This window comes from Crassostrea angulata, chromosome 7, assembly GCF_025612915.1.
Source record: "Crassostrea angulata isolate pt1a10 chromosome 7, ASM2561291v2, whole genome shotgun sequence".
NCBI classification, from domain to species: domain Eukaryota; kingdom Metazoa; phylum Mollusca; class Bivalvia; order Ostreida; family Ostreidae; genus Magallana; species Magallana angulata.
This window is the reverse complement of record NC_069117.1, coordinates 37,335,751-37,348,404: the sequence shown is the minus strand read 5'-3', so window position 1 is coordinate 37,348,404 and position 12,654 is coordinate 37,335,751. Positions and strand designations below refer to the sequence as shown.

Here is a 12,654-nt window from a genome sequence, read left to right as displayed (position 1 = left end):
TTATTAGATCTACGTGTAGCCACGTCATTTTGTAATGAATAAATAAAAGAAAAAAATTAAACTGTTAAAATATCTACATGTATTTGTTATAGTTGCATATGTGGTCAAACCTTTCAATGATATTGGATATCACACACTAAAAAAAGGGGGAGGGCACATGTCTACAACGCTTATATGGCGTACAAAAATAAAAAGATTAAAAACAAAATTGATGTCACAGAGGAAAATTAAAACACCGGTAACAACAAGGAACAAAATGAGAAATAACACAGACACACAATTTATTGATTTTAATGATCATTATTAAAAGGTAAAGAAGAGATAAAAAATAAATAAATAAGTGTATAAACCTAGTAAGGGACCATTGGAATAAAAGTTTGATATCTTCCGGTTCCTTGCGGTGGTAAAAGTTTTCGAGACAAAGCCGGCAAAGTTTTATGGTTTGGCAATGATGACAGATCTATGTGTGACTCCTTCTGCGCTCGCCCCAACGATCACACCGTAAAACATATTAATAACAATAGTGTTGTGTTGTGCATGTACTATGCCTAAATAGTAGTCAGGGTTTGATACATAGTGCACTCGCCGGAGGCGAGTGCACTATGTATCAAACCCTTACTACTATTTAGGCATAGTACATGCACAACACAACACTATTATATAAATAATTGAAATCTCAAATCAATCAATTTTCAGAAGAAGATACATGTATGGGTACTATTTCTATTACAAAAGTTTAACCGTGCAAAGAAGTAATGTGGTCCTCTGAACAAGTTAGTTTGAAAGATGAAGGGAACAGGAGACCGGATAGGTAATTAGAAAGAAAGAATCAGCTATATAAAGGAATTCAGTCGTTCAGGATTACTCCCGATTTATGAGAATCGTGTTTATGATTTCTGTCTGTTGGGTTCTTGTTCATTCTTTTGAATATATTTGCTTATTGGGTGAATATGAACAGTTTTGTTGGATCCTGGCAATCAATATAAATGCTCATCCTCGAACGCCAGAGGATATTTCATCATTGATTTATAATTCGTTATAAAGTATTATAGAAGACAAGGCACTGGCAAATTAGAGTGTGTGGTAAAACACTGCTGACAACAACATAGATACTTCTATCTGAGATTGTATAATCTTCGGAACAATGAAAACGGTAAGATGATTTGATTTAAACAAAAAAACCCAAAACATAAATAGTCATTTATTATGTTTTATATTGTTTTTGTATCATTAATTGATGACATTAAGATTTTAATTACTAATTATTGTTTTTATACAAGGAATACTTTTTTCATTTTGTTTATTTGAATTGATATTTTGATAAATAGTTCAGATAAAATGATGAAAATTGTAATCTTTTGATCACTTTTAATAAACACTGATGAAAATTAATTATTCAAAATTTTGTTTAATACTGGAGAGGGGGGGGGGTTGTCACACAGAAATATAGTATTGATATATCATAGATTCACGTATGCAGAATTTTTTTTTTTTTTACCGAAAAATTTAGGATATATATTTATCTCTTGCAGAAACAAAGAGTTTAGGTTCCGAATCTCTCCCGGGTTCAAATTTCGTGTTCTTTTACAATAATTATTATAGGGCATCATCTTCAATGGGACCCTAATTACAGCAATCTTGTTTTATTACTGGCCGTCAAAAGCCGGTCGGTTTTCGTTGAGTAGCCGCGTGTCTATTCGGAGCTATTATAAACTATTCTCGTCGAAACATACATCCAGGATTTAAAAATCGTTTGGTTGAACGAGGCTGATTATAAACACGTTATTTTAAAATAATAATAATAATGATAATAATAATAATAATAATAATAATAATAGATATTCATGTTATAATTAAATAGATGGCATTAGTGTTTCTAATGCATTATAACAATTTCAAAATTAGAAATCATTGATAAATTAAGACGATTTGTCTTTCCATGCGTACAGAATAATTAATCATGTTGATATTTGAAATGATCTAACATCAGATTTTCAATGAATACTTATCATATTGATTGCTTGGGCCTTTTTGAAATAAAATTAAAATCGACTTGACAATCAAACAAGGAACTTACGTGTTTTACTTGACGTCATATTGCAGTCCAGTCATGTGACAACCACAACAACAATTAATTCGGCGATTTTCACCAAAGTATTTCACCAAAGTTTTCGTCAGTATTTTTCCCTGTGGCAAGATCTTTAATAATGTCTGATGTCTTTTAAAGGTGCATATGCCGTTTTTAACGATGCTTTTCTATGTTAGAAATTGACCCAAGCTTTGTCAGTGTGGTGATCTGTATTAAAAAAAATAAAACTGTAATACTAGTAAATGCGCAAGGTTAATCATTGGTTTTAATTGAATGTTCTTTTTTTAAGTAAGGAAAAATGAAAATATTCTTTCATGAACGATTCACGTAAGTGTTTATTAGTTAAGAATACCTCTTTACCTTGAAAAAAAAAAAAAGAATTGTTCCCTCAAAACTACGAAAGAGTCATTAATAAACCTATGGACCACCATTTTAATTCACACCTGATCTGACAATAAAAAAAAAGAACGTTAGTATTACCACTTCCGGGGGCCTCTCGACTCAAAACATTTAATAGTGTCTCTGTTTTTCTTTCTATTTGTCTACATGATGAATATCTAAATCAGGGATATTTACTGACCGGGTCGGTCAGTAAATAAACTAATTAGGAATTATATTCAACACTTTTAAATGCGTTTGAACTAATAAGATTGTATAAATTGCGGAGAGTTTCTAACTTATGTAAATCACCAAACTGACAAAGTTGGGGTCGGGTTTCTTATGGAACGCCAAATTAACATATATTCAAATATTTGTACCTATCTTCAATTAATTGTACCTATCTTTAAATCATTTGAAGATAGGTACAATTGAATTAAAGATAGGTACAATTGAATTGAAGATAGGTGTAAATAATTATACCTATCTCTAAATAATTTTACCTAGATACAAATGAATTATACCTAGGTACAAATGAATTATACCTAGGTACAAATGAATTATACCTATCTCTAATTCATTTGAAGATAGGTAAAATTCATTTAAAGATAGGTACAATTGATTTGAAGATAGGTTCAATTCAGACATATCTACAAAGGATTTGAAGATAGGTACAATTCAATTATACCTAGGGTCAATTCGTTTTGTGTATTGTTGAAAATAATGAACGCTCCCTTGAAGACATTTCAACATGGAGGGAAACGAGGGAAGCACCAACAACGAAGATGAAAGAAGAAATATATATGTGTGTGCAATATATTTGCAAAAGGCATCATTTACTTATTAAAATATACATGTATATCAATAAAAAAGCCAAAAACATGTATACCCGAATACCCCAAAAGTGACGGAGTTAGGGTAATGACGTAGTTAGGGTCACTATATATACCTAAATAAAAAAACTGGCTTTATTTTTTTCCATAATTTTATCAAAGAATGTATAATTCAGTTGATAATCACTCTATTTATTAAAGCGGTAACAATTATTAAGAGTTTTTGTTTGTTTTAAGGCTCAATCTTTCGAAAAGTTGACAAAATCATATATATTGCCTATTTTATCATCCCGATCCCGATTTTATTTCTAAGTCACCTTTCTTCAATCTTTTTTTTTAATTTTTATTATTTATAGATATATAAAGGTGTTAAGCAGTAATGTCACCTCTGATTTTTCTTTTATAGATCTTTAGGACATCCATTTTTTATTATTATCTCGTGTATCGAATGACTTTATTAAGTAATTTATAAGTTGTGACGTAACGGAAATGACGTAATATACAGAGAGTATTCATTATTGCCAATATTTTAGTAATTGAAGATAGGTTCAATTCAATTGTACCTATCTTTAATTCAATTGTACCTATCTTTAATTCAATTGTACCTATCTTCAATTCATTGCATTTGTACCTATCTTCAAATCAATTGTACCTACATGTATCTTCAAATGAATTAAAGATAGGTATAATTGAATTGTACCTATCTCTAATTCAATTTGAAGATAGGTACAATTGAATTAGAGATAGGTACAATTGAATTGAAGATAGGTATAATTGAATTGAAGATAGGTACAATTATTTGAAGATAGGTACAAATATTTGAATATATGTTAATTTGGCGTTCCATAGTTTCTTACATACAAAAAACAGCGGTAAAAAAGAAACGGCATATATGCCTTTCATGAATAAATATGGCTGTTCATGTAAATAAAAAAAAGTCACTGAGAGGTGTGATCTGTCAGAATCTCCAAGTCTCCGTGGCTTCTTGTCCGTTCTTTAAATCCTAGCCTTTTAGATGTTGAGTTAATCTTTTATTGATAGCCAATCAATATTTGCCGAGTATGATCATTAATCGATATGGAAAACAAACTGATATGTTATTAAATATTCTACTAATCTTACCTCTTCAAAGGTCCTCTGGTTTTTATACATTTTGCATAGTTTAGAGTGGAAAAAAACCAACATGCATGCCTCCATTTATGCGAAACAATCATACATCAAAATATGTTTAGCGGATTTCCTAATTTCAGGAGAGAAAAAAAATGTTCTCAAAAAAAAAGAATATCATTGCACTTTAATATCATGGAAATAATGGCACTAGATAATGATTTTTCCCCGAAAAACAATTAAACGCTAGTATGTGAACATTGAGGATGAATTTTCCAGTATAAATTCAGGAACTGAATTGGCAATAGGATCATTTATCATTGATAGTTATCTTTGTAATCTGATGTCCGTCGAAATGAGACATGAATTCTTACAAAACATGAAATTCCCATATTTTTCTCTACAGATTATGGAACATTACATGTCACAGGTTTTCATCTCCCTTTGTCTTGGTAAGAGCCCATGCCATAATCATTTCACAATATCCATCATACTTCTAGAACTTTAATGCATTTAATTGATTTCAAATCATTGGCGATATTCCGCCTTTTACAACCACCCGTTGAGCATCCGTTTCTAAGGTATCTTTGTATGTTTAGGCTTTCAGGTTGGCGTTAAAGCTCTCTCATTGGAACCGACGGAGTCAACTATTTTCAATGTGAATGGTAAGGCGATAATATTACAAAAATTATTTATAAATCTGCACATATTTGTTATGGATTACAAATAAAAAATATATGTACTCTCATTTATATAGCACTTCAAACATCACCTAATCTTAATAATTCTTATATCATTGTTTTTCTTAAAACGGTTCATTGCATATCATTAAGACCATCCGAAAAAAATCATTAATTAAAAATATTCTTCAAGCATATTTCAGTGAGGAGAGGATTGTTGATTTTACGATCATCATGTCAAACAGCACATGGATGGAGGCACAAAGCACCTGTCTCTCGAGGAACGGATCCCTGTGGGGCGAAGATAACACGGATCTGTTCCTGTACATACGAATTCTTGCTCACCAAAAAACCTCCTGGTATGTCCTATGGAGTTTCTTTTGTACTTATTCATATCAGAATTATTGCTCGTCGAAATTGTGCCTTGTGCTTTTTATTCCATACAAGTTTTCAATGTTTTTATATAATGGCTTATCTTAACATCTTATGAGTATAAATTTTAGTTCTAAGACTTATAAACAAATTTTTGCTTTGCAAAAATGTGACACAAAGTTTAGAGATAACCTTTTCAAAACAATTGTATATATAATAGCGGAAAAAAGAAACTATGCATTATTTAATATATGAAAAAACATTTAAAAATTTCAATGAACAAATTTTATTTTTTTGTAATACTGTTAACACATGTATTCGTAACAACATCTCATAAAACATTAATGTCAACGTCGAATAACGTCAATTTCAGCACACTCGAAAGTCACTGTTATTTGAAATTGAATTAACAAAATTAATAACGCGTATGACCACCATTTGCGTTCACGCAAGCTTGACAGCGACGCCTCATTGATGCCACTTAAGTGTTCAGAAATGCTTGAGGGATGTTGTTCCAGATGTTGGTTAAAGCCTGGCCTAAATAAGCCAATGCCACTGGCTGATTTGGTAAACGGCGTAAACGTCTTTCCATTTCATCCCAGACGTGCTCGATCGGCGACAAATCGAGGGAATCAGCTTGCCAAGGCAATTCTGTTGAACAAAGAAGTCCCTGACTACACGTGCAACGTGTGGCCTTGCGTTGTCTTGCTGCAGAGTGATGTGATTTTGATGTCTCTGTATGAAGGGTATCACATGACGCTGAATAATTTCATCTCGATAGCGTACGCCGGTGAGATTTCCATTGACAATTTGTAGAGGGGTCCTTCCACGTGCTGATATTCCACCCCACACCATAACGATACCTCCACCAAATTGTCGACTTTGCACAACACAAGCGTCCTGGTAACGCTCCCGAACGCGACGATACAAACTACAACGGCCGTCACTGCTATCCAAATGAAATCTGGATTCATCAGTGAACAGAATATTGGCCCAGTCCTGTATTCTGAATCGCAGATGTCGTGTGCACCACGCTAGTCTGGCGATACGATGACGTTGAAGGAGTACTAGGCGCACCGCTGGACGTCTTGGTCTGATGTTTTGCTCGCACAGACGATTACGCAGAGTTCTTGGACTAATTGGTCGAAGCCCTGGAATGCTTACGGGCAGTCAAACTTGCTGTCTGGACACGATTTCTCAGATGCACAAGTCTAATGTGGTTGTCCTGTTGACGTGACGTCACACGAGGTCGCCAAGAGCGCGGTCGATCCTGAGTGTTGCCCGATTGATGTAAATGTCTCCATAATGACTGGATGGTGTTCTGATGAACTCCAAAGTGTCTTGCTACAGTATTTTGTGCCATTCCAGCTTGCAGCATCCCAACAACACGATTACGTTGGTTTTCGTTGAGGCGTGGCATGAAATAGGGGTAAATTTTGTTGAAACTAAAGTGATTTCCTTTACAAAAAAAGTTTAAACAAATCCTTTACAGTTCTTATTCCAAACAGTATTGGCCCGTAAAACTTGTGCGTACAAATTCTTCAATAAACAACAGGTGCTCACTAACCATGAAAAAGTCCCTGCACCCGGACGGTTACCATCCGATATTGTCAAAAACATTACCATTATCGATTGTTTAAATCTTATAAATACAAACAATAGATATAGAAAAATTATACTAAATTTTATAATGCACAGTTTCTTTTTTCCGCTAGTATATGTAGATTCACTCGATTAGAGCAGCTATCAAAATTTGTTAAGAGCTTTGTGAAGAGCTTTTTTTACCCTCTGATTTAAAAGGTGTTTCATTGAAACGTTCATGCAATCAGTTGAACTGATGCCTATGGGTAAAACAGAAATCAGTAAGGATAACAATCTTAGTTATATTTCTTCCGATGAATCAGAAAAGGACAATTCAGTTTCTTCTCTTCAGAATAACAATATTGAACTTTGTACTCTATTTTCTAAGGCCTGAAGGCAGTCACATTTGGTTGAACAGAGTACGGAAAGCAAACAGCACCGTATGGACAAACGACAGGGAGTGTGGGACCGGCAGGTCCATAACGGAACACGTGCATGGCAACGACATCAACTCTACTCAATGTCTGGCCCTTAACATGACGTCACCAAATGACGTACAACATCTTCTGTTTGCAGCACCCTGTGAAGATCAAATGAAGTTTGTCTGCATCCTATTCAAAGGCAACGTTTCTGGTAATTTGTTTGCAAGTTGCTTATGATTGTGTTTTCTCAAATCCCTACTCATTTCTAGTAAATTCATTTTTAAATTATTATTTTTTACAGATAATGATGGTTATGATATCTTTCCTGCACGTGTCTTGTATCCTAGAAACCACACATGGAGCTTACCTGGTATTTCCAGAGAAAGTTGTCTTCGACTTCTGTTCTGGAATTTTACATGCTTTGCAGCCGAGTTTGATGCTGATTTCTCGAAATGCTCATTATTTTGTCCACCATTGCTGTTACTCCCAGAATCCATGGAGTTACAATGGTCGACATCCAATATAACATCGGTTGTCAAGACTTCCTCAAACAGTAAGTTGCACGTTTATATATATTTTGAATTTTTTCTGTTTTTTTTTTCTTCAAAAAAGAACATGATAACACAAATCGAACTGAATCTGTTTAAAGATGTATGATAATAGCACTTTTCTAAATATTTCGCCCATTGTTGTTACCTTTTTCTAAAAATAGATATACCTGGCGCGATAAAAGGGATCGCTTTTCTTTTAAAGGGGCATGGTCACGATTTTGGTCATAATTTATTTTTCAGTTTTTATTATTTACAATGCTTTATGAATGCATTTCTAATGATCAAATGAAATTTGGGTGCCCGTCGATGAGTTTTAAGCAAGATACAGGGCTCACAATTCTTCGTCATGTAAACAAGGCTCGTGCCCTGTTTTTGTTTACATAGGTTCAATATACCAGTAAAAAATCTTTTTCAAGATGATTTGTCTATAATCTTATTCATTTAAAGCATAAATAAACAGTTCCTATCGATTAACACATTCCTTTTAGGTCTAAAACTGGAATTTTCACTTCAACGTTCAAAATGTAAACAAAAGCTTTACAGTAAGCTCTGTAACTCGCTTATAACTCGACAAATGACACTCAAACTTTGGTTGCCTATTAAAAATGCCTTACTGAAGCATTTAAACATTAAAATCCAAAAAATTATTTTTGACCAAAATCGTGATCATGCCCCTTTTAAGGTATATATTCGACCATTCCATTGCCATTAAAGCAAAAATGAGCATTGAAATACAAATACAAGGAAATATCTTCCTATCAACAAATATTCCTATATATGATCAATTTTACATGTAATCCTTAAAAATAAACAGAGTGTACATCATACTTGAAGAAATCTGTCCCTACAATAAATTAAACAAGACCAAATCATACAAAAACTTATTTCGAAATGCATAAATATTGAACAACTCTTGCACAATTATATATATATATATATATATATATATATATATATATATATATATATATATATATATATATATTGTGCATTTATTGATCTTCAATTGAATTTGTATTTAATCCAACATCACCTCTGACATGTGTAAAAATTACTCAAACACATATATGGCGGAACTGTCATGGCTTTTTATTCATATCAACATTCACAGTTAACATGCCACTTGCATGTTCATACTCTATGCGCCGATCTTACCACTTGTAAGCTTTTGGCAGCATAGCATTCACAAATTATTCATTCAACAAACCATATCAGAGCTGGGGGACCTGGAGACAACAGTATCCCTCAGCAAATGGTTATATGTCAAAATTGCGCAAACACTCTCATCAATGTATTTGTCCTCATCACCACAACCATGGATTTCTTTTCAAACTTTTTAAACGCCATGACGATATCTGGAATTGAAAAATAATACACAGCAGCAAAAAGTATCTGAATAGCTATGCAAAACATACAAAACAAGGTATATAGATGCTCAAACCAACCATAATATCTAGGGGAGGGGTGGGAGGGAATTTCTGTGTTCACTCGGCCGAGGATTAAAATGAAAAGGCCAAGAGCGCATGCTCAGGAATAAATAAAGTATCAGTCATGATGTATAGAAAAAAAAATTCCGGAAAAATTTGATATTTTGTTAGATTTAAATTACATAATTTATTCTCAATAACTGTATTTATCTGTAAGGGATAAATTTGATTATCTAAAATGAGTTTCCACTTTTTATCCTCATGCTTCTCTTTCAAATAAAATTGATATCTATTCACCACGCACAGGAATTGATTCAGCGACTGTAAAATCATAAGCAACTGTGTGTTAGGACGCACATACAACGGCATTTCACCTTGTCTTTGTAATGCGTGTACATTCAGCTCAATTTATCTATTTAGAATTCACTAAATTGATATATTTTTAGATTTTAAAGACGATATTTTTAAACTAACAAGAATTGAATCTATAAGTACAATGTATACTACATTATATCTCAAACATTCCTTTATGTTCCCTTTTTTTGTTTTAAATGCATTGTATTCATCACCTCTTTCCATACACTTCTCACAAATCATATACATGTGTTACATTAAAAGATTTCTAAACTTATTTATAACAATCAAACATTTAATGTAACACATGTACTAGTAGAATTTATCAATGTCGTTTAAGAAAATACTATTGATATTAATTTATCATTGATATTGCTTAGTAATAGATATACCAGTGCCTGGTATTAACGTTTCTCTAGAGGCATTTTACCATATCTGATGTTTGGTAAAGCACTATATTGTAGATTTAGTTTTCTCTTCCAACTAAGCTTAGTCTAACAGTTAATCATATGGTCAGCCAAATTATTAATGTCAGATTTCGTGTTACAAGCTAATTACAGAGATCGATCATAAATATATTACTGTTAAAAAAAAGAATTTAAGGCATATGAATGACAATAAAACCCCAGGTAACATTTTCTTTTTTCAGTTTTTATGGAGTTCGACATTGAGAATTCGCCAGCAGGGCACTTCCCTTGTGAAAACACTACAATAAATACCCCAGAACCTACTGGAGTCAGTACTGTTAGCAGTAGTCAACCAGTCACCCACTCCGATACGGCGACACAGTTAGCTGAAGAAACCACAATATTTACATCTAAGATTTCTACATCAACAGACTTTACCATCGAATATGAGCTATCTACTTCAGAGAAGTATGACACCTCAATAAAAACAACCATAGGGCCCACGGCGGACATCTCCCACACAAACGGGGATACAGAAGTATCCACCGAGGAACATACAACTGTAATTCCAACAACTTCATTTGAAAAAACTACACTGCAACCAGCAATTGGAAACATAAAGTCTTTAACAACGAATATCAATGAAGATACTCCAATTTCATCGACATACACCACAACAACTGCGGAAAGAACTGTCTCTACAACCTTGGACTCAACAGTTAGTCAAACCACTACATCTACTTCGTCTGCTGAAACAACCACACATTCAGTAACATTCGTCAACACTGTGGCAGATTTGCAGGAATCCATAACCTCGGCGACGACTACCACAAATGCAATCACATCAGCAGTGGAGACCAGGGCACCTGCCACAGATTCCATGACCTCGCGCTCCTCTACAAATAGTCCTCAAACAACAAATCTATTGTTTACATCAAGGACGTGTGCACCTTGTGTGTGTAGTAACTATACAGTAACTGATAAAACAAACGAACAAATTTTGAAGGAAATTCTAGAAATCAAGAAACATCTTACGGTAAAAAAGTCGACACTGTCCTCGTACACCCGCCAGAAGATATCCGCCCCAGATGGTCGCTGGTCGTCTGCGGCGCTGGGATCCGTGGGGGTTGTGATCATTGTTTCAGCTTCCGTTTTGGTGATACTGAGTGACATTCAATACGTTTCAAAAGCAATAAAGGTGTGGAAGAAAAGGCTAGAACAATACAGGTATTATCTTCGTTACAATGATTTTGATAAACCTTATATTTATGATATTTCATATGTTTATAATAGTTTTCGGTTCACTTTTCGTTTTTTTTTAGATCATCCAGGAATCACGAACCTTGAAGAAATGACACGTGATTTTAGACCAACTGAAACAGACTTCTGCAAGTCAGAGTTGAGTTGACGTATACTGTAAAACACGTGTTATGTGTCTTAAGTTTTTCGATATTTAGTGATTGTTGCATTGTTAATTGCTTTGCGTAAAATTCCAAAAGCTGATGTGATATTATAATTCCAGGAATCTAAGCTTCTAAGGACATACCTTGGTTTTATTAATACTCGTTGAATACCAATTTTGAGAATTTCGTTTTTCAAATTTAAATGTTCACCAAAGTGCAATATCTGATATCATATTGGTATATGCTATTGATAGGATGATTGACATGTCTTTAGAAATTTCCTATTCACAAAATGCATGAAAAATAATGCCTACGAAAATCAAATAAAACCACTGTGACAGTTCGAGCAAATAGGCAGAGAAATAGTTTTGGAATTAACCTTTATATTCAGTACAATATAATTTTCTACAATTTTGATATGGGTGATATTCATTTCTGAAATAAATATGATAAATTTTCTTACTTTGGATGAATCAGCAGTATGACATTAACTTTTTGTATGACATACATTTTTTTAGTATATGTATGTTCATGCACATAAAATCACGGAGATCAATTGTTAGAAAACATCTTTTCTTAAGATCTTTATGAATGTATTGTCCTTCGGCAAAAAATCTCACATTGTGAAGGTAGGGGCCATTCTAATGGTAATAAGATTGAATTTAACTTTGTAGACTGATCTTGGTTTTCATCAATGAATCAGGGTGATTCTTTACCAACAACTCAGTCTTTTTAAAAAAAGATGTTTTCATTGATTGTACTGCTGTTTTTCAATAAGAACGGGTGTTATGTTTGTAAAGCAGAAGATTATAAATCAAGTAGAAAAACAGTTCTTCAATCAATTACTTTTACATTACAAATGACATGTAATAAATCGCTGAATATAAATTTTGCTGCAAACGTAGCGCGTTATTTTGACGGTTTAATTTGCATATTGCTTAAATCATTGAAACATTTTACATGTGCTGGTGCTATTATTTCAAGTACCTTTTTTTGCAATACAATATTGGTGTTGAAAAATTTATTTTATTATTTTAAGCTAGTCTTTTC

The 12,654-nt window shown here is 33.2% G+C and overlaps 1 protein-coding gene across 2 annotated transcripts; it reads left to right on the top strand.

The window, feature by feature from the left end:
• Positions 1–875: 875 nt before the first annotated feature.
• Positions 876–12,067, top strand: LOC128191510 (mucin-5AC-like). 2 transcript variants are annotated; one of them, XM_052863612.1, is made up of 8 exons: positions 876–1,153; positions 4,814–4,859; positions 5,007–5,072; positions 5,281–5,446; positions 7,429–7,673; positions 7,764–8,015; positions 10,444–11,428; positions 11,524–12,067. In XM_052863612.1, exons 1-8 carry the CDS (start codon positions 1,145–1,147, stop codon positions 11,546–11,548), a joined length of 1,794 nt encoding a protein of 597 aa, XP_052719572.1. In that variant the 5' UTR covers positions 876–1,144; the 3' UTR covers positions 11,549–12,067. The 2 variants fall into 2 exon arrangements, with proteins under 2 accessions (XP_052719572.1, XP_052719573.1); XM_052863613.1 differs by lacking the exon at positions 4,814–4,859.
• The last annotated feature ends 587 nt before the right edge of the window (positions 12,068–12,654 follow it).

Coding starts and splice junctions, on each gene's coding strand:
- LOC128191510 (XM_052863612.1), top strand. Junction 4,860..5,006: donor TTTCATCTCCCTTTGTCTTG/GTAAGAGCCCAT, acceptor TTGTATGTTTAG/GCTTTCAGGTTGGCGTTAAA. Junction 8,016..10,443: donor TGTCAAGACTTCCTCAAACA/GTAAGTTGCACG, acceptor TTCTTTTTTCAG/TTTTTATGGAGTTCGACATT.